The sequence below is a fragment of the Parus major genome, chromosome 2, assembly GCF_001522545.3.
Source record: "Parus major isolate Abel chromosome 2, Parus_major1.1, whole genome shotgun sequence".
Lineage (NCBI taxonomy): Eukaryota > Metazoa > Chordata > Aves > Passeriformes > Paridae > Parus > Parus major.
Window position 1 is genome coordinate 56,249,577 of NC_031769.1, and position 22,424 is coordinate 56,272,000.

General features: G+C 36.5%; 1 protein-coding gene across 2 annotated transcripts in view; it reads right to left on the minus strand.

Annotated features, from left to right (window-relative positions):
• The window catches only part of SLC9A3 (solute carrier family 9 member A3), a 56,478-nt gene that overhangs the window by 11,160 nt on the left and 22,894 nt on the right, over positions 1–22,424 (minus strand). For both annotated transcript variants that reach the window (XM_015619348.2, XM_015619349.3), the window contains exons 2-12: positions 20,105–20,407; positions 15,252–15,412; positions 13,138–13,216; positions 12,144–12,321; positions 11,051–11,271; positions 8,937–9,139; positions 8,039–8,128; positions 6,175–6,245; positions 3,833–3,962; positions 790–905; positions 52–181 (exon numbers count right to left, since the gene is read on the minus strand). In XM_015619348.2, the coding sequence (XP_015474834.1) occupies positions 52–181; positions 790–905; positions 3,833–3,962; positions 6,175–6,245; positions 8,039–8,128; positions 8,937–9,139; positions 11,051–11,271; positions 12,144–12,321; positions 13,138–13,216; positions 15,252–15,412; positions 20,105–20,407 (1,682 nt within the window). The remainder of the gene's footprint in view (positions 1–51; positions 182–789; positions 906–3,832; positions 3,963–6,174; positions 6,246–8,038; positions 8,129–8,936; positions 9,140–11,050; positions 11,272–12,143; positions 12,322–13,137; positions 13,217–15,251; positions 15,413–20,104; positions 20,408–22,424) is intronic.

The window sequence follows — 22,424 nt, forward strand, 5'->3', positions numbered from 1 at the left end:
CCTCTTAGGTTTAGATTTTAAAACCATCCAATGCTAGCCTGTTGCTCTCACCTCCTGCCTGGGTTTATACAGGTACTGTTGTAGGGTGTGATGAGCGAGGGTATCTTCCGTGTCCCGAATACTTTTCCTTCTCTGCTCTAAAGCTTGCATGTCAAGGCAAACTGGTCCAGCTTTTTCTCTCCTGAAGAAAACCACAAATAGCGGTTTTTAAAATCAGTGATTGCTGAAGAGGAAGAAAAAAACAGGAAGACGAGGAATAAAAAGGAGAAAAGAAGATGAAGTTTAAAAAAAAAAAGGAAAAGGAAAAGTAAGGACTGACTAAATGACAATAAGTGAGTAAACGCCTAACGGGAAATGTGAAAACATCACTGGCTTCTGCCTTTCAGGGGGATGTACCAAATGTGTAAATTTCACAGTTTACATGACATGTTATCTGTTCAGTGACAGATTCATCAAAAAGTTAAGGGCAATTTTTTTCCTCACCTCTCCCCTTACTTTTTCTGGAGCGAACACAGAAATAACATCTAGCCCTGTATATAACAGCTGGAAAACCAAAGGCAAATGAAACAACTCTAATGTGGATGTCTGCTTCATCTTACCAGAGTTTACGGAAAAAAAACTGTGTGTAAAATACAACATTATAAATCCATATATACCCATTTTCTGTGGTTGAAAATATTAAAATTCAAAAAAGTAGTGACTGAAGCCCCTGTAATTTGCATTTTTCAATTTGTATAGCAGTGTTTCAATTTCTTCTCATATACCACTCTGTCAATCCACATTACTTACAATAAATAAGAGACAGAACTTTCCACTGTGCCTGGGAGTGGAGTGCTGAAATCCACATTTACCATGTTGTCTGTACTTGGAGAACGTATAAATGCCAGCGAACCTCTACGTTCTCCCTGGTCATGGAAAGAAACAAGACATATAACAGCTGTAAAAACCTAGGACAAAATATGTATCAGAATACAAATAATTTGTGAGACTGTATTTATGCAAATGGCACAAGAAGTGTGGGAGGAGTTGTATCTAGGTATCAAATAAAAAACATTTTTTGGTCTTATGGTTTCTTTGATTATCCCAACAAACAAAGCAACGAGAAAATCTATTCCACTGTTAGAAATTGATTTTGAAGGGGTGAGTGATTTCCTGTGCCTCAATAGATTTGCGGTTTTACTTTGTACAGTGTTGCAATCCAAGAGCATAGGGATATACATACAGATGTTCATGTATCAACACATCACCACACAATACCAAATACACAACACTAAGTTTTCTATCCTGTACCAAACTGGAATCAACAAATATTAAGTGGTGATAGAAGTCTACAAGACTATTAGAAAGAGGTTATGGCATGACAAGATGAGATACTGAAGAGATAGATTTTCTTTGAGTTTTAAAACTAGTGTCACAGAAGTGAACTGCTGGAAAAGTTCAGTTTTATGTCTTCATACTTTCCCTTACACCTTAAGTAATCTCTTGCTTTGCTAAAAAGTATATGTTGTGTGACGTTGTGGTTACACAAGCTGAAACCATCTATGGTTTTGAATCACAGCAGAGAGAAATCACATGGCAGGTGTCTAAATTTTAAACAGTAATAATCAAGAAAAATCATCTCCCTTGCAGAATAGAGATTTAATCTACATTTCTCCAACTGTATGAAATACACTGTAGCCTCTGCAGGCAGAAAATTTGAGGTTAATAAAATTGAACTCTGGGAGAACATTTTCCCGTTCATTTTCAAGTGAATCTAACTTTCTTTACAAATCAAGTTTAATGTTTCATACATGCATCGTACCATATTGTCAGTGAAGGAATTTTAGCCAGAACAAGTTACAAACTATGAGTATTTTAAGTCACTTCCCTTCAGTTGCTCTGGATTATTTTAATTTTTCTTGGTTTAGGTTCTCCCCTCTCAACTGTAAGGAATTTACTTAGATTGAGACTGAACTCTCTCAACTCTTATTTATTATATAGATGCAGCATAGCAGCAGAGTTGAACAAAGAAAAAGATATAAAATAATTTTTTTAATTGCTCAGTTTCTTGCAAGTCAGAAGAGATTGAGTAGCTGGAGGAGACAGGTCTTTACTTGTCCTGGGAGAAATGGCTTCAATTTCAATGTCAGCTTGTAATTCATAGATATTTAGTTCAAAGATATATTTGAAAAATGAAGATAAAATTGTTAAAGCAATGTATCATTGAAGAAAATATTAAAGTGACAAAGGTGAAATGACTTTAGGATTCATAACTCATAATTCATTTCTGCTGGAAGAAAATATGTTGCAAAATTCTGTAGAACTTGGAGAACTTTCAATTCTTTTTCTATTATTATAAGCTCAGTAGACATTTTCCCAATAGAACTTATCTGCAAGAAACAATATACAGAAATAGCATTTGGACTAATGCAACAAATAGCAGTTCCCTTATGTTTCATCTCCCAAAAATTTATTAATCTAACTTTTAGTAATCTGTCTTTACTATATGGGATCAAAGATATCAAAAAAATTCTGATCCTAAATCTGCATGTATTAGTGATCTGTAAAGCCCTTTGCAGCTATTAAAGAGAAGAAACACTGTAACAAATCTACTGAACAGATTCAGCAATGAATCTGAGCATGAGTTTTATGGTCATCCACCTCAAAGTCATTATCCAACTTTCTTCCTCTGAGGTGTGACCTAGAAAGTATCACAAGAAAGAAAATTAGTTCTTGAGCTCCGATGGTTTAAAAACCAAATAGATAATTTAGGAAATCTCAAAAGGAAGAATTTGCTTGTCGTGTGAATTATTCTCCATTTTCCATACTAACATAATTTCTGAATTTCATCATGTTTTCTGAATTCAGTCTCAAAAAAAAAAAAAAAAAAAGTTTAGCAGTAGTAATAGTAGTATGAGTCATACTAATAATTTTTATTTAAATTAAAGAAATTAACTGATATATATCAGCAAACCATGCAAATTAATTCAATTGGAGATCATGGGCATGGATAGATTATAATTTCAAAGACCACTATTAAAAATATTTCATTTAAAACTATCCTTTATACTACATCAATACTGAGTATTTGTGGCTGTTTGAAGTAAGGTGACTAATTTCATCCTGAAGAAGATTAGGAATTCTTACACAATCAGGCAACATTGCTGGAGTACTTCTGCAGAAGATCAGAAACTTCCTTCAAACCACATTTAAAAATTTCTCCTGTTGCAAGTCTTAAGTTTCCCTAACTTCACAATTCTTTGATTGCATTTGATATTTGTAGTATATTTAACCCTAACTATTGACATGGGGGTGATGTTTCCATTGAATTAAAGTTACCCTTCAGTTTTTGGGGGTTTTTTGTGCATGTTATAATGATCTGGCAGATTGACATTAGCAGTCCCATACTTTGGTCACATATGCAAATCATTTGGATGTGAGCTTCTTGAAATCAGATTTGTCATCACATAGAACCACTATCCTGCAGGAGCCAGAACCTGTTGACACATTTAGAAAGACAACACCCCTCCAGAATTACAGTATTTTTTCATGTAATGAATATAGAAACAAAGATAGTCAGTAAAATGCAACAGAAAAAGTACACTCAAGTACAATATACTAGTATTTGGTGATCAGGCACAATATTTTGAGAACTACAGCTTCTTGAACCAGCAGTACCAACACTCAAAACACATTAAAAAAAAATTTAAAAAAAATAAATAAGCAGATCTGAGATGGAAATAGTTTTCCTTTAGGCATCTCCTGCAATATATCAACTTTAAGTTATAATATAAATTTTAAATGATCAAATTTCTAATGATGCTATAATATGTCAACAAGTGTTCATAAGTACCTCAGCCACATAGCTAATTGCATCCTTCAAGTTGAGCTCATGGAAAACATTAAGGATTTGGTCTCTTGATTTTTGAGCAGACCTTCTCATCAGTATTTTTCTGAGGAATTTCCTATCAAAATTGGACCACCTGATAATTTAAACAAACTGTGTTAATGGCAACAAGCAAATTTAGTTTCAAAGCATTTTTAATTTAGCATAAATTATATTTTTTGAGCTAAACACTTTGAAAAAAAGGGTGAACAGTGGAATGTGAGGAATTTGAGTCTTGAAGCTTTTCAGTTAGAATTAGCATGTAAAGAAAGTCAAGGAAAAGCCTGCTACAGGTTTATGCAGCTGTCAAAGAGCATTTAATCAGTTCACTTACCCAACACTACTACAAGAGTGCTATGATTACAGTATCCCATTTCAGAGTCAGTAACATGTTTTATACTTTGGGAGATCATTCTACCTTATTTTTCCACTTCTGAATATGTTTAATTTTCTTCCCTTGTTGGGAAAGCAATCTGCTATTCCCCAGTTGCATGGTAGGCCAGCCAGACCAGAAAATCAATTCATAATAACAGTGCCCTTCCAAAAGCTCTGCCAGAGGGCTTTATTCATGCCACTGATGTACTCTGCTCTGGGGATAGTAGCCATGTGTATTTTCAATTATTTATTCTTCCAAGATTGTCTGATTGTAGCATATCTGCCCTGTCATGCTTAAGAGTCTAAAAGATTAAAGGCTGTTGTATTTTCTTCTGACTTCCTCAACACTTTGTCCAAAGGGCATGAGGCAGTGTTGGAGACTACTGCTGAGAATGACTCTATCCATCTCGTCCAGTGGCTGTTTTGAGTTTACATCTTTTGATTCTGATTACTTAAACCTTTTTGTGTTAAATATTATTCACATAATTGATAATTATTCCTCTTCTCTGGCCAGAACATCTGACCGGCAAGCTCTAATTCAGGCTGCCACACATGCACCCATCAGTGAGGTTGCTAGGGGTTGCCATTTCTTTATGGAAGCAGCATTTTCATGTACACAGAGTACAAAAGGCGGGCTTGAGATGGTCTCATTCAAAATACATTAGTCATCAAACCACATACTCAGCCATGAATCTACATTAAGCTATTTCTTCTGTTCTTGCTCACAGGGATTAATTTCTGACGTGCAAGAAGTCACATGCTAATCCGCCACTTTAAAAATATAGCTCTGTCTTTGAGACAATTTATCTAAACTGGATATGTATTTGTCTATATTATATATAGCCTACTGAAATTTATTCCCAAAAAGTAAACTACAAACTTAGACCAAAAAAAAGAAGATGTTCTGTCTGGAGTGCCTCAGGAAAATTCTTCACTGTATACATGAATGAAGAGCAAAAGGAATGGAAGGAGGTAAGTCTCTATAACCGGATGCAGGTGAGCAATTCAGCTTGAGCTGCAGTACAAGGTAGCTTCAGCCTAGGAATTGTATTGTTTTGTATTATAATGCTAAACCTAAGCTAACAGACTCAGCTCTCAGAAAGCATTAGAGGTGGACTCTGCAGAAAGTTAACACAACCACTGGCTTTTGGATTGGAATTTGCATGTTGAGTCAGCAAGAGGTTAGCAGGTCAAAACTGTAGCTGTTGGCACCTAAAATGACCTGACTCCAGGGAGACAATGGCCTAACTTGAAATAAGCTCTTAAGGATGTCCAGATTTAATGTCCTTTTTTCCACATTTATGCATCTAGGTATGGAAGTGTGTCCATCACAAGGGTAACTCTTCACACGTACTTTAAAGGAAATGGTGAATCTTTCAGCTGAGTAATTCTGCTTCTCTCAAGATGAATCAAGTATAAACAGAGGGGATGGTTCATTATTGGTTTTTTAGGCTGAAACTGTCAGAGCAATTTCAGAGCACCCTCTGCCATAACTTTCAGAGGTGTTGAACACATCCTTGTAGAGATAGGATAAACAGCTAGCATAGTTGTAGCTGAGGATTTTTGGTGCCTCCACACATAAATAGTGTTCATGAAATGTAGTATTACAAAGATAAATCAGCATTGACATTCTAGGTGAAAAATTCTTCAAATACTCAGTTCTCTAATCTTGAGAGAATGACCCTGTATTTGAACTGAGGCACCTGCAAAGGTATAATCTTAACTGTGGAAGAGAAAGGAGAGATTCTAGTTTTAAGGGAACAAAAATGCATTGTTTTGATATTTGCTGTATTTCCAGTATATTCAGTATGTAACCTCTTTAACTGCATTTAGCATCCTTGCTTTCCCTAAGCTCACAGGCTTAAAAAGTTATATATATGTACAGATAGTATTTCCTATCAGTATTTCATGATTCTAAATTGGTTATTACTTACTTGTCTCTCAGATAATGATGCCCTATTTGTCCAGAAATGTCTTCTATAGCAGAAAGAATGTGATCAAAGGCCTAGGAAAGTGAGAGTGAAATTAATATCTTTACAGAAATAAAAATTGTAATTAGAAAATAGTTCAATTTATTTCAAGGTAGACCAGGTGACTATGCAGCATAATTTTATGGCTGGATTTTTTTTTTCCCATTTACAGAAGTACTAACTACTATAAGCTTTTCTTCAAAGGTCCTGAACTTTCTAACCAGTTCTTTATAAATTCACTAGGTGTTCTTGAATGACAAGGGTCTCAAATGAAAAGGTACTTAAACCCCCATTTTAACATTCAGTTTTAAAACTTTTATGGACTTGTTTTACCATCTCCATTTCTGCCCTATAAAGTACATCTGCCACTATTAGTGTAGGTGATGATTTCAGTTGAACAGTTTCCCCAGTGATTCTTTTTAGATGTTTCAGGAGTTCATACTCCCCTCAGAGTAGAAGTAGGCACCATTCTTTTAATATCTAGGGCAAAATTTCATACCAAGTATATTAGATGGTTGATAGAAATCTGGAAGCTTACAGCTCTTGATGCAAACCAAGGCAGCTGCATGTACAATTTGGCCTTTTTCTATGCATGGTTATAAACATTTCACTCTGAACATTGGAATGATTACTGCAGGATATACAGGTGCTAGGTTTGAAACAGCCCTGCTGATTTGGCACTGGTGAGGCTGTATCTATAGTCCTGTGTTCTGTTCTGGGCCCCTCACTTCAAAAAGGATGTTGAGATGCTGGAACATGTACAGAGAAAAGCAACGAAGCTGGGGAAGGCTCGTGAGCACATCTGTGAGGAGCAGCTGGGGGAGCTGAGGTTGTTACACCTGAGGAAAAGGAGGCTCAGGGGAGACCCTATCAATCTCTGCAACTGCCTGGAAGGAGGGTGTAGGCAGGTGTGTGTTGGCCTCTTCTGCTGTGTCTCAAGTGAAAGGACAAGTGGAAACAGTCCTCAGTTGTGACAGGGGAGGCCCAGATTTCAGGAAAAAAAGTTTTCACTGAAAGTGTGGTAAGCATCGGAATAAGTTGCCCAGGGAGGTGGTGGAGTTGCCACCTCTGGAAGAGTTCAAGAGCTGTCTGGATGTGGCACCTGAGCATATGATTTATGGGTGGTTATGGTGCTGAAGTGTTGATGGATTGAACAGGATGTTCTTGAACATCTCTTCCAACCTTGATTATTCTGTGATATCTTATAGTCCTCCATCCTTTAACCTCTATTTATATTGAAAAGTTATGTTTTCTTTTACTGAATGAAAACTTTATCATGTGTTGTGAAAGTGAATTGGAAGAGTTTGTGTTTCAAAATATTTTAAAAGGGTAAAGAAATCCAGGGACTGTTGTCATTAATCTGGAATTTCAGTATATAATTATTCTGTACTGGGCAGCAGACTATCTATCCATGTAATATGCAAGCTACAAAGCCTGCATTCATACCTTTTCTAAAAATTAACAGCTTTTGAGGAGGAAAAATAAATTTATTTGGACATGCTTTGCCCTAGCAATCAACAATCATTCTCCTCTTTTAGATGAAGAGAAAGAAGCATATTCCATCTGTGCTGTTTCCCCAGTACTCCCAGCCCCACTGAATTCCCAAGTGAAAGACCAGAACTTTCATGTGAATATCCTCTCACAGGACTTGAACCAAAGAGAAACAGCAACTTAAAACAACTTTTGAAATATTTGAAGGATTTTGCTCTTGAAATGTGATAGCCCACTCCCTTACAAAAAAAGACATTTTCAGTAAAAATTTTGTTTTCTCTTAAGGTGTTCTGTAAAAATCCAAAAGACACCATAAGGTTTTTTAAGAATATCTTACTCTGCCATGAAGTTTCTCATTCAGTTTTGGTTCTCTGTGTTCAGTTTTCTTCACTTTCAGCCACTGTACCAAAGGTTTGATAGTCAGTCCCTAAGGATTGAAACATGACAATAAATACATGGAAGTCTTCTTAAGACTTTCCTCCAGCTGGTTTAACAGAAATAAAGCACATTTGTGTGTTACTTGGTGGTTCTCATACTTTCTCAATTGATTTCTGTTCCTTCTAGAAGATAAAATAATGCAGTACCCTCAGCTCCTGTTACAAAAGTTTGAAAAGACAACAGTGAAAAATTATATCATCTATTGGAAGAATATAGTAGTGGAAGAGTAGAAGTGTTTCCTATGCCACTGGATGTGGTATTTTCACCACAAGCCAGGAGTTTGGGAGCACAACTAAACTTTCTGTAATACACTTCAGAAAATATTGCAAGCTGTTATCTACTGATGTATTTTCATTTAAATTACCGGGTTTTCATTCAAAAAGTGCTATTTTGTTTGGACCTTAAATACTTTCTTGTCCCACTGCTTGCTGCTATATTTTAAAACAAGGACTGAAGCTCAGGTAGATCAGCTTAATGACTGTATCTCCCATTAAAAGCACTGCTCCCTATAGTTATTCATATGAGGTGAAGGATGTTTAATCAGATATTAACTTGGCACTATTAATACCAAGCAGCTAAGACTGAACAATTTTTAGCACAGAGGAAATTGTGTTTTGCCCCATGTGGTCCCACATGAAAACATAAAATAGGATCTTTGTTACTAAAATTACAAATTCAATTATGCTTTCAGTTCAGTGAAACAATATGCAACCTTCAGCTGAGAACTGCTTCAAGCATTCCGTACTTTTTGGGGACTCCTTCTCCTTGCAAGAAACATGACTAAGAAGTTAAATTACCTGGAATATAACAGTAAAAAACACAACAATTATAGTTGTGCTGACAAACAGGTTTCTGTCTTTCACTTTATCCTTATCCAGAAGTGCAACAAGAGCAAAAGCAACTGCTCCTCGCAGTCCACCATAGGACATCACCACCTGGTCTATTATCTCCAGCTGGACAGTTCTGTAGCGGTTAAGAATCCATGTCTGTATAATGACACCTGTAAAAAACAAATGTCAGTGTGTCTAGAAATACCATTATGGAACATCAGTATCCCAGCTGGATGTAACAGAAATGGTGCCACCAGACTGCCTTTGTAACAACCCAGAACATCTACTTCCCCCTCTTATCACTGTGTTGCCTACTTGGTGCCTTCTCTTTACATCGAGCCAAAGGAATTAGGTGAAGCTGCTACTGTGAGCCAGGAGATCTTCTGAGAGTGCTACCCTCTGGTAGAGGCACTCCAGGGAAAGTGTCACACTGCCATGTGCTGACCTTGGAAATTTGTTAAGAATAGATTTTCTGTGTAACCGGTGATATGCACAGGGTCAGTTAACAGAAATGGGTTAAAACAGCACTGATTTAGGGAGTAAGTGTGGTACCCTTTGCAAATCACTGAAAATTACATTTAAGTCATTGTCTTATGAAGGGTTGTTTAGTTATGCTAACACTATCTTCAGACCTATGGATGAGATGCTTCCTGCTGCAGGAGGCTCTAAGGCTCTAACTGTCTCGATGTATCCCAGAAGTCGCACCATGCAGAGGGAAAACAGCTTCACCCCTCCTGTGACTGGCACAGCATGTGTGTCCCACTGCAGCAGGCCAGGGCTGTTAACCAGTGCAAAACAGATTTGTCTCTTTTTAGAGAACTTTGAACTTGTGCCAAGAGAAGTGTCTTGTCACTGGAAGGAGGGCCTCTGGAGGAAGGGACCTTGGAAATGCAACAAATCTGAGTCCTCCAGGGAATGAGAACTGCAATTATGTAAGACCCAATATCATCAGGTATTTAGTAATTTGTCAATATCTAAGATCAATTACGTTAGTGGGTGCTTATTGTTATTGCTGAATATTTACTATTTACATATCATCACATCTATTACAGTATTATTAACCACTCATTCGAGGAATACAAAAAGTGTCAAAGGCAAGGCATGGAAAACTCTTAAACACCTCAGGCACATTAGCAGTTACTGAGAGGCAGCTAAATGAACAATGCTTGCAGACTATTTAGAAAAGGAGGGCAAGGAGCTAGGCACTTCATTCAGCTCAGGAGTTCTAGACAGAATAAGAACACAGAATCTAGGAAAATTGCCAGCTAGATAGATGTGTGACCTTTCATTTGAATTTAAGTCAAGACAAACAAGCAAATAAGCTGGTTTAATTTATTCCCAGGTGTAAGTACATACACCAAATTGCCATGTGTGTTACTCTCGACAAGTACTTCATTCTAGACCTTTGTTGCAATTTTAACAAAACTGCAGCAGAACTACATAGCTGGGCAAATCATCGTTGGTATTTTGAAATATTTGCAAACTTATATAAACCCAGTAAATCGACAGTAGGTAATCCCTACCTGCCCCAGCCTTATTTACTCAGTTTTTCATCAGTCCCTCAGAATTATTTCTTAAGCCAGAGAACCTGCAGTGTAGCTATGTATGGTCTGATATCACTGTGTGCCTAAAACCTGAAGTCAACCATAACATTAGCTTAAGACAATCTCTTTAGTGCCAAATTGAAAGAGCTGAAGGAAAGATACAGCTGACAAGAGTCACATCTTTTGTTAGGCTGCAAGTTAAAGAACAAAGTCCATTTTACTGGGAGATTTTGCCAATACCATTTGCTGGGTCAACAAAGGTTAGCCACTGAATGATTTGTGTTGACTGCTGGGCTACTCATATCCTCACACATCATCAAAAATGAAGTCCTGCTATATTTTCAGCACGTGACGGAACTTACTGTAGAGCTTACTTTACTACTCTAACCCAAACCCAACAATAAATTCGACTAAGATAAATTGTATGTTTTAAAAGGAACAAACCTAGAACTCCAAATATTTTTTTAGGGAGAGGGCTAAAAGCATATGTGATTACATCAGCAGTATGGTGCACAAACAGGAAGGTCACCGCCTTACCAATAACTCTATATACCGAGATGAAGACCAGAGTCAACAGAATAAAAGCCGTATTCCAAGTCCAGATATCTGGATCCACAGCTGAAATGCCCAGGAACATGAAGATAATAGTTTCTGCTCCACTGGCCATCATTTTCATAGTATATCTTACAGTTGTAGAAGACTGTTCAGATATGTTAGCCTTGACATATTTCTGACAGCAGATGCCACAGAAGGTTATCCTAGAAAAAGAAGCAATTGTTCAGAAAATAGCTGTTGCAACATTTAATATTATTTCCATCTGTCTATCACATAGTGATAAAAACTCGGCATTAATTCCTAAGATACACTCACAAGTGCTTGTGGAGTCTAACCTAGGTAAAAAGCATGTCTCAAACATACATGCTGATGTGACCTCAAGTGGCCTGAAGACAGCGTTTCATTAGGACACAACAGACTGTCATTCTCTTCAGATTACCATACTGCTTTCAAAGCAAAATTTTAAGCCTTGTTTACATTAGACATAATCTTAAACTAATGATCTGTTTGCAGAAAGATTTTCAGACCTTCAATGCACTTACTGTATCATCTACAAACATGACAAGCAGAACTGAGAAGGAAGGGTATGCCAGGAATCAATGGATACTAAGAGAAGAAAGATCACAGAGGTACTCAAACCAGAACAGGCAACATTTAGGCAAACCTTACTGGCCAGCCAAGACAGAGAGAGAGAACAGAGAATAATGACATTCACACACTGCCTTAGAAAAATATTGCTTTAGTTTCAAATGATAGGGAAAGATGTCAGCACAAATGGACAACTCTTAAGCTTGAAGTATTATTAATAACAGAGATGAAAGAATCATATCTGTATTTAGCAAAGGAGTTCTCATGTTGCTCAGCAGGTATGGGAAACTTGCATTCCTTTTCAAGGCTGAATGACAGTATTTGCAAACTATAATCTAGTGCAGTGTGAACATAGTATTATCCAGCATAAACTTAATGAGTGTCATATTCAATAGTTGTCCCGTATAATTTAGTTTTCCTTTCAATGTTTTTAAAATCCATATTCCCTTCTCATCCCCTTCATAGGCAGTAATAAAAAGAGACTTACGCTAAGATGGCAGAAAGAGAAAGCATCTCTGCTGTGAGGTAGGACAGGTAGGAAATGATAAACACAAATCCAGGTTCAATGATCCTCACGTGCTTGGTGAAACGACTGACCAACGAGAGCAGGAATGCAAAGAAAATGCCAACCAGTGTCCCACCGAGGCTCACCACAAAGAATGACACTGAAAAACAAAACACCTAACAAAGCTTAAACCATAGAAGTATGATGGTTTGAGCTTGTTCTCTTACAGAGAGGATAGCAAATGGCCAGTAATCACAGAAAAATTTGGAGGACGTGTCAAATTCATTTATTGGCTCAAGGCTTTTGAGCACATGGTACATGAATGTAGCATTCTGTAGAAATACAAGGCTACTTCTGTTAAGCCTCACCATTTTACTTTTATTCAAACCACTGCATTTCTTTGTACTGTTTTTTCCCCATGTTCTGTAAACAAAGGCTGTTACCAAAGCATATTATAAAATATGACAAAGTTATTATTAAAACATTCATTCATAAGATAATTTAGTTTCATGCAATCCTTGGAATGGGAAATAGTGACTAAATTTTCAGGCAAAATTTCTTCGTAGTTACTGGCAAATATTACTCAATGGTGATCAGTGATAAGGAGTGGCAGCACCTGTATGCAATCTTGACTTTCCTGGAATGCGGGGAGAGCATAGGCTGAAATTAAGGAAATGCTATTAAATTTAAAAAAAAATATATATATAGCTGTCAGATTTGGTGGTCTCAAGAAATGAACTCCACATCTGTTGAGTCTTCTCAAAAGAAAACAGATCTGATTAAGTTTCCTGAATATCCAGGAATATTTATTTATTTATTTTCTTAAGACATTTGCCTATGCCATACAAGTATGTGAAAATGAGTAACAGTGGAAAGGACTGAAAAATAACAGTTGCCAATAGGATAATAGTAATATTTTGTTTAAAATACTGCAGATATACAACAATTGTGTGATACAGAATTCACTTCTACGCACCTATGCCTTTGAGACATTCAATCCCTGTCACATTCGCTGCACCTATTGCAACAAAAGAGTCAAACACGTTGTACAGCACCTGAAAAGAAAAGTAGACTAATTTAATAATTGCCCCTGAATTGAGCCTATTAAAGTAATCTCTTCTGGGGCTTCAATGTTATGAAGTCTGAAATTGTGTTTGACTGAGGGAAATTCTGTCTGGAGGGAGAATTTTATATTTTCTCAAAATAAAAGAAATGCAGTGGGCCAAGAAGAAACAAAAAAAAAAAAACAAACAAACAAAAAAAAAACACTCCAAAACAAAACAAAAACACCAACAGCAAATATAAGCACCTCATATCATTACATTTCTCACTTCAATAAGTCCCCTGTGTATAAGAATCATTGTTACATATATATGTGTTTTCTAAAACATTTCTCTCTGTAAAATCCAGATATTTGAAAGATTGATTTACTCACATGTATAAGAAAAATAAGATACTAAATAAGACAATAAATAATAATAACATACTGAATGTTGAACGTATATAAGTTGAACATGCAAGAGAATAAAATAATTGTGCTAAAACTTTTAAAACAATTGACTAACAGTGACTGAGCTGAAAGAATTCACCTTATCCATACCATAACCTAAGGAGGTTAACATGAACATAATTTTTGAGACATGCCAATTTAATCTGTTCTTGGTTCCTCCAGTGATGAGGGAAGACTTTACTATGGCTTTCTCACCTTTCCTTGTTACAGCTAAACTTGATAATTCTGATCATATTCACCCAGTCACAGTATGCAGGTTACTTTTTTTGTTTTTAAACTGTAGTCTTTTACATATTTATGTTTAAAAAATACTATACCATCCACTTTCTTCTGTCTTCTAGTCTTTCCTTTTTCAAGGAAGTAACTCCACTGTTTCAAATTTCTTCATAGGCTGTGCTTTCTAGCTCTGGATCATACTTGCTCATCTGATTTTTCATCAATGAACAATCAAACTTTCTTTTATTTGTAGACTGGTTTTGTTCATTTCACAGTAAGAAAAACTGTTTTCCTTCAGAAAGCCGGTGATGTTGATATTGAGTTCATCAGAGGTTTATTTTAATATTTGTTTCTGGCAATACCCCAGAAGTTTTAATGGTACTGATATCCAAGGACAATTAGGTTTTTCTGGAAGCCATACTGTTGTTTTCAAACTCATGTGAACAAGGAGGCTGCTGCAAATGACCTTGGAGTGCTTTGCTCCCTTGGCTGCAAAACATTAAGGCTCTGAGTGTCGTGAACATGTTTTACCCTTCCTTGCAGATAGGCAGGGGCAGGAATAGGAAATGATCCAAAAGTGAACTGAAGCTGCACAGCAACTTGGTTCATAGCATCTTTCTGCCTTAGGACTTTCTGGTCCCTGAACACTAGCACTGCAATACAAAACTATCAACAGCTTTATTCTGGGAGAAAAAAATTGTGTGAAAAGTAAAGGTGTTTAAATCAAAATAAAAATATCAGTAGAAATCTGAGATACTTTTAAGTCTATTAGAGGCTTTCTAAATTTAAAAAATGTTTGCAAAAAAAACCAAAAAGAAACAAACCCAGGAACTTTCTAAAATGTCACACTATTTCTTTTCAAAATTGGCTCTTTGTTATATATCTGCTTGATAATCATCCAATCGAAGTAAAACTGAGGGAGCAGGCATAAACACTTTGAAGAGTATTCTCTCTCACTGGCTGAGGTATCCATATAAATTATGGGCATAACACAAATATGGAGAAAAAAAAATGTATGTGCATTAAAAATAACAGCAAAGGAAGGATTAAAATCCATGGAACTAATTTCATTACGTCATGAAAGCCCTGCCTAAACAGAAAAGGCAAATAGAATATGCACCTCTGAAGCTTAATTTGAAGTATCCTTCCCAGGACTGTGAATTTTATGTCACTTACCAGCTCCAAATAGCTTTCATGCTCAAACATCTGGTGTTTGTAAGCAAGACAGAAAACACCATGAGCTGCACTACAATAGCCCATGAGTAGATACACACAGAAAGTACAGTATTTCTTAAAAGGGGAAAACACACTTCAGAAGAAATCCCTTTGAGTTGGGTTGACTTTGGGATATGTAATTTACTTACCACAGTTACAGCATCGTTCAGAAGTGATTCTCCAAAAACAATGATGAATAGAACTTCATTGACATGGACTTCTTCAAACACTGCCAGAACAGCTACAGGATCCACAGCAGCAATTAAACTGCCAAAGAGGAGGAAGTCCAGCAGCCCAGAGTGCAGCTGACCTTCAAAAACAAAGCAAACAAATTATAAGCAGAATCATCTCTGTATAATCAATAGTAATGACAAACTGGGATATTATAGATCATGCCAAGTATGGGAAAATAGAGGTGTCAAGGTATCCAACTGGAAAGCATGGTACAGTGACTACTTTAAAAGTTCTGCTCTGAGTCATGTTGAATCCTACAAGTTTTACTGGATTCAGCATTGGCCCACGTGGATCAAAGTTGTTTCTGGGAGCAGGACCAGTACTGGCCTGTCCTTGTGGCAAGTCAGTTTCAGATCTAAACTGACTTTCTATTTCTGTGTGGCATGGTTTGTCTAACTTAACTAAATTATCCCAGGATAACTGAGAACTCACAAGATGTTAAGAGTACCATACCAGCACTTCTGAAGTAAATGTTCTCAAAATATTTCATGTCACAGGTCAAATTTGACTTTTGGTCTCTAAGAACTGCTACAGTGGTGTGTAACAACACTCAGTACAGCTGAACACCAACTGTGGCCTCCTTACCCACTGATGGTTGTGGTTAAGCCACTTGTTCCCAAATTAGAATTCATGAGGCTGTTAAATTGTCTGCAAATGGACCATAAAAATAGATGAAGGACCAAAATGTACCTCAACATGTTTGTGTTGTAGCCCCTTAGGAATTTTGGCAATGATTTCAAAAGTTTTGAAACTACAAAACTCTGTTGACAGTGTAACCCAGTATATTTTTTTTAACTTTCTCTTAGTTATTAAGGTTATTTTGTTCAGTTCTGCAAACAGAACAAGACAAGAATTCACTGTCATTTTAAAAGTAGCAGGAAAGGCAGAGCCACAAAAATCGCTTAGCTTCCTAAATACCTTGCAAAATTTACCCTCTTTATGAAATCAAGAGTGGTAACCCAGTCATTTTTTCTGGGGAAAAGATTTCCTAACAGTAACATTCCCTTTGTGTTCATTAATGGATGGAGGAGGAATCAAGGTTCTATAAGAAGTGATGGTGCCAAAAATTATATGAGGAAGAGCAAAGAAAGAACAGGTTGAGAATTCATTCATTAAAACACAATGCAGAGACCCATGCCCAAAAATATCAGGTATGATTTCTACAAGTAAAAATGAAATTCATCTAATGAAGTGGTTTTGAAGCATGAGTCAGACAACCACAGTCAGTAGGTGTAGCCACAAGACCAGTAGTGCCTGTAAGGCACCTCCAGAACAACATGGCCATCCCTCTAGAAAGAACTCTGAAAGGTAATTTTTCAAATTCACAATGGTTTGTGCTTAGAATGTAATTGATACGGAAACCAGACCCTAAATATTTTTGATACAAAATGGCATAGGCTTATTTACCCAAGAAAAGGATAGTTATATGGGCAGTCAGAGAAATGAGTAGACAACACCCTGTTATATATGACAATGAACAATACTCTGGGGGAGCCACAGATGTATAGATTCTCTTAGCTGCTATCTGCTAGTCAGAATATCTACAAGGTTTCATACAGTTTGTAGGGATCTTGGAATGGCCTTGAAATTCATAGCTTGCACAGATGTATAACTCCCTTATTTTTTCGAGAAGATAGTCTTGTTCACACTTGGACATAATTGGGCTGTGAACAAGGACTGAGCAGTTTTAATGTGCAAGTAGGATTGAGGCAGTGACCTTAAGTCTGTGCCAAAAATTCTGAGAACAGCCTTGAACCTAAATCTGAGCGATGGTTCCACCAAAGGTTGTCCTTCTCAGGCAGGCTAAGGAACAAACAAGCCAAATGACAATTACAATCAAATACCAGGGTATAATAGAACGTAAGGTTTGAAAATAAATTGGCTCACTGAGATTGCTTATCTTTTTTATGTGTTACCAATTATAATCATTGGTACATTCTTTGAAGACTTGCAAATCTAGTAAGCAAATATTTATGGGGAGATTAGGACACATCTATAGTTTCTACAAAGCACTGTCAAGAGGCCTGGAGTTTCTAAATCAGACTTTCATTTAGAGTAATAACAGCAGTTATTTTCAATTCATACACAACCATGGATTCCTCCAGCTCATCAATGACACATGACCAAGATAAGCTCACTGGGCCCAATTTAAGACTTTTAGACACACTCAGCATTTGCAGCTATGACCTAGATTGTACAGGAAGAACTGTTCCAAGCATTAGTCACCATCACAATACTGCAAGTGTTAGTTCTCCAGCAGACAGTGAACAGTTCACTGCAATCAGCCTGAAAGATCTAGTATTACATAATTCTTCCTATTCTGTGGAAGCAGACTGATATGACTGATGGTTAACAGTTTTAATGTGGCAATCTTTTTATTTCAGTTCTTAAGAAGGATTTCTTTATCACCTTCTCTATCTTCCTTCTGCAAATTGTAATATCTGCAAGGGTATTGAATGCCAACGAAGAGATGGTTTTATGTTTATTTATGTTGGAAATTTATGCAATCCAGTTTGGATTATGCACTCCAATATTGATGGACAGTACTACAGGCTCATTGAATGGCAAAGCTAGAAGTCATTTGGTTTTAGTTCATCTTAGTCTGTAGTGGATTTACATTCCTACATTTTAATGATACTACTTTTAGTATTATTGACTTCAATTTCAGAAAAAGTGGGATAGAAACGAAAATATGCCGTAGAATTTCAACCAGAAGGTACTATGAACTCTTCTAAAAATTTAGTAACTCAGCATTCTCCTATCTTCAGCAAGTAACAACAGCAAGGTTTTTCACAAAGTGTGGTGGTTAGATCTTGCTGACCTCTTGGAGGTCAACACAATAGATTTAGTGGATTAGTTAAGTCTGTGTCATGTAGATATTTTAGACTCCTACTCAGCTTTGCTGGAGAATGACATAGTTTGAATCAGGGACAGCCTTGTCTGGCCTTTTTCATAGCTGAAATTAGAACTCTAGTAGGTCTTCATGGCAAAGACAGGTCCCCATAGTACACCAATAATGCTCTTTCTAAACATTAACGTTCACTAGACATGTCAGTTTATTGTTCACCTTTATTAACATCCCTTTATTTCTCTTGTACAGCTTTAGCTGTGACCTGTGGTAGGGGCTCATTCTCCCGTGTAGCTGTAAGCTCAGAGTCCTAGCATACACTGTCACTAAAAGATTTGCATACTGATGAAACAGAACATGTAATCATCAAATCCAGCTTTTGCAGTTAGTTAAGAGTTGTTTACAGATGGGAAGGAGAAGAATTTAGATGAATTTTTCACCTAAAATGAAATTTTTTTGGAAAACAGTCAACTTTTCCATTTCACATGTTGTAAGAAAATCAATCCTTTCCCTTTAATGACTTATAGCAACATATTTTTTAAAGTAATTATCATATATTATATTTCCCAGAACAGGATTTTAAGAAAACATTTTTGTCATATTTTTTAAATTGTTCCAAGCATCTTGGATATTTAAATGAAGAAATCCTTTTCCAATCTGCAGTAGCAATATTCCTGTCATATATTTTCTTCCTGAAAACCTGATTTTAATTATAAATGTGGTATGGTGGATGAAATATTTTGCTTAAAGCAAAATAAACCTCTATCTAAAAAGTCAAAGATAGAGCATTTTTTTGCTCTATTTTTTTTGCATCTGAGCTGTCACCTTTGTATATTCTAAAGAAAATATTGTTGCTTCTAAAATAGGAGCTATAACAAGGTAAATATCTAAAATGTATCTATCATGGCTGTCTATATTACAAACATCTGCAATCACATGAGTCTTACATGGAAGTCTGTAGAGATCAAGTACTGTTGTTCTGTGCCTCTCCCAACAGCCCTGTGTCCTTACATTGCTGTGTAACTAAGACAAAGTGTGTCTTAGAATCATAGAACGCTTTGTGCTGGAAGGGACTTTTTACACCCTCCAGTTCCACCACCTGAGACACCTTCCACTAGGCCAGGTTGCTCAGAGCCCTGTCCAGCCCAGCCTTGAACACTGCCAGGGATGGGACACCCACAGATTCTCTGGGAGCAGCACAATCAATAGGAAACCCTCACTTTTTCGATTTCTAGTCTAGGAAATTGTGTCAGCCACCCTTTCAAGCCTCTTTGGACTGCTCCCTTTAAAATGTCTCAGTTTTTTGTTTGTTTTTTTTTTTTTGTAAGACATCTGCTACTTCATTCTGTAAAACTTCTAGATCTCCAGTTACAATTTCCAGACTGAGAAAATGCAAAAGAGATATGTGGATGGGTCATGCATATATACCCACTCAGTAGCCACATAATATTGGATAACACTTATTATAAATGACACTTAATTGCATTCATAACATTAAATATAGTAATAACATTTATTATGAAATAACACTAAATATAATATGTAATACTAAAGCTAACTTCAGGAAAACACTTCCATTTCAGAGTAACTTTAAAGTTTCTATTACAGCAGAAAGAAATAAGCCCTTTAGTGTGTTTTTTTCTCCAGATGTCCATTAGCAGAAAGAATCCTGAGCTTTATCCTGAGAGTGTATGCACACATTTAGAACAGGAGAATAGAAGAGACACGGATTCAAGTAGCTTTTATACTTTCCTTAGGGAAGATTTTTCAGGTCATTCTTAAATTTGATAAAGATATTACAAACTGCTCCCATTAAAATTGAATTTTTCTTCTGGAAAGAGTTGTTAAATTGTAATTTATCATCCATCTAACAGTATATATAGCGGCATTCATAATTGCGTCTTTGCAGATCAAACTTACCCATTATTCCTGTCAGATAGACACCATAGAGAGATAAACCAGTTGTGGCAGCATTCCAGACTGTCCCAATGACAGCATACAAAAGGATGGAGCCAAGATTTCCGAAGAACAATCTATTTGGCATAAAATATCCAGCGTCCAAAACAATGGGGGGCAGCAAATAGAAGAAAAATACAGTTGGTGTCAGGGAGAAGGAGGCAATGTGATCTGCTGCCCATACAATGCCGCCGAGGAAAAGACCAAGGACAATCAGCAGAGCACTTTCTGGAACCACCCGAGTCACTTTGTGGGACAAGTGGAAAACTGCAAGGAAATATGAAAACAGTGAGTCAGAAATTAAATGGAGAAACAATTTGAGCAACAACTGTTGCTAGGTGGCAATTTTGATTCCACACAAACATTTTGCTTTCATTGCGATTAGACCCAAAAATGTGCATGGAATGCTTGGGATACAGGCATAGTATAAAAAACCAGTTGATCTTGAGATTTTATCCAGCTTATTTTAACTTATATGAAGCCAATATTCCATGACATTTATATCCTTCATTGGATTATCTTCTCTTACGACAAGATCTGTTTAGGGAAAGATGATGTTCTGTGCAAAGCAGTAAATGCAAGGCTGAAAAGCAGTGGGAAAGTCCTGGAAATGTATTACATTATGGTTTATTACTATATGTAAAATACACATCCAGCCTTCTAATGGTTGTCTTAAAAAATGATCAGTTTATTAACAGGCTCATTGGATGATGTGATAGGGATGCTGAAAGAGGAACTAGTTTCAAGGCAACTCCTTTAAATTTCATATTTACTTATTTAAATTTATAAAGAATATTCTGATAATGTAGCCTGCAGAATGAAAAATGGGAAATCCCTTTTGAGCCTTTTCTTCAAGATGTCCCTAATATGGATTTCTAATAATTCAGAGGCTTTCTGAAGGAATGGTGGCTTTGGCAGTTCCTTCAAATACGTATTTGTGGAAAACGGTTATGCAACAGGCTGCTTTCTTTTTTAAAGGTGTCATCAACTTTGTATGTTACAATAGTCTGTAAAATCTGTTAATAAAGACAAACAGTATAAGGTATCTATCACAGTAAAACATGTAATGGTATGGTGTGGTCCAACTGTTAAACTAGCCAGTAATTAAAAGGAGGGAAAATTATTGATTGCCATGAGGAAATCTAAAGAGACAGAGAGATGGCACAACCAGACAGAAAAAACAGACTGTTCAAGATGACAGAAACATAACTAGGACTGCAAATACATATGGCAACATATATTTATAGTGCATTTGTTAGGGGTCAGATAAAAGAAAATAAAAAAGCATAGAGAAGAACAGAGAGAAGTCAAGTCTACAAAGAGGGGTGGAACGTAAAATAGGAAAAAGAGGCTGAAGTGTTTGATAGTAAGTAAGGACAGGTGGTTTAATTGACATTCTTGGGATTTCTGTAAGCTTGTCCTTCAGTTTATCTTAAGTAATGATAGGTCCCAGATGGCCTGAACCCTGGAACTTTGTGAAACTGACCCATTAAATGTGGTTTTACTTATATAGATTTGTGTTGAAAATGTGAGTTACAGTTCAGGAAGAAAATTTCAATAAAAACCACCAAGCTTCTCCTGGTTTTGAACATCAGCTGTGTTGAAGCTGTTACAATGGTAACGCAATTTAGCTCAGAACTAGCTTGGACAAGAAAGAGCACATCATTATTCCAGACTCTTAAGTCACAGTGGAAGAATCCTGTGACCATGCAGAGATCTTAGACCAGGTTACTTTACTGAAAGACTATTGTTTTTCTTCCCATCCAAGTATTTGTCCTTGTCAAACATTTACTAGTTACCTTTTAGAGTGTTTTAAGGTCCCCACTCCTGAACTGTCGGCTTTTGCCTTGGCTGCATCTGCACAGGCACCATCATTACAGCAGCCCCACAATAATGTGGTTCCTTAAGCTACAGAACCTTCATGGTCTCATCAGAATAGAAAACATTAAAGGAAAAATGACCACAGCCTTCCTATGCTAATAATGAGCATGAATGTAGATATTCCTGACTGCAGAAAAGACTTGAAAACATTTTAGAACACAGCTAAAAAGTCAGATTAATACAAAAGCAATCAGACATGAAAGTGAACTGAATTCAGTGAAGCTGACTATACCGTGCCAGCTTTCTATGTCATCAGTGTCATGTAATCAAGAAATTAATAACACTTCACAGAAACAAACACTCTGTTTTTTCTGTTAGTTTCCTCTCTTTGTTACAAAATCCCTTGGGCTTGCATTAAAAAAAGAAGAAGAGAGAGGAAATTAAATGAAGAAAAATAAATAAT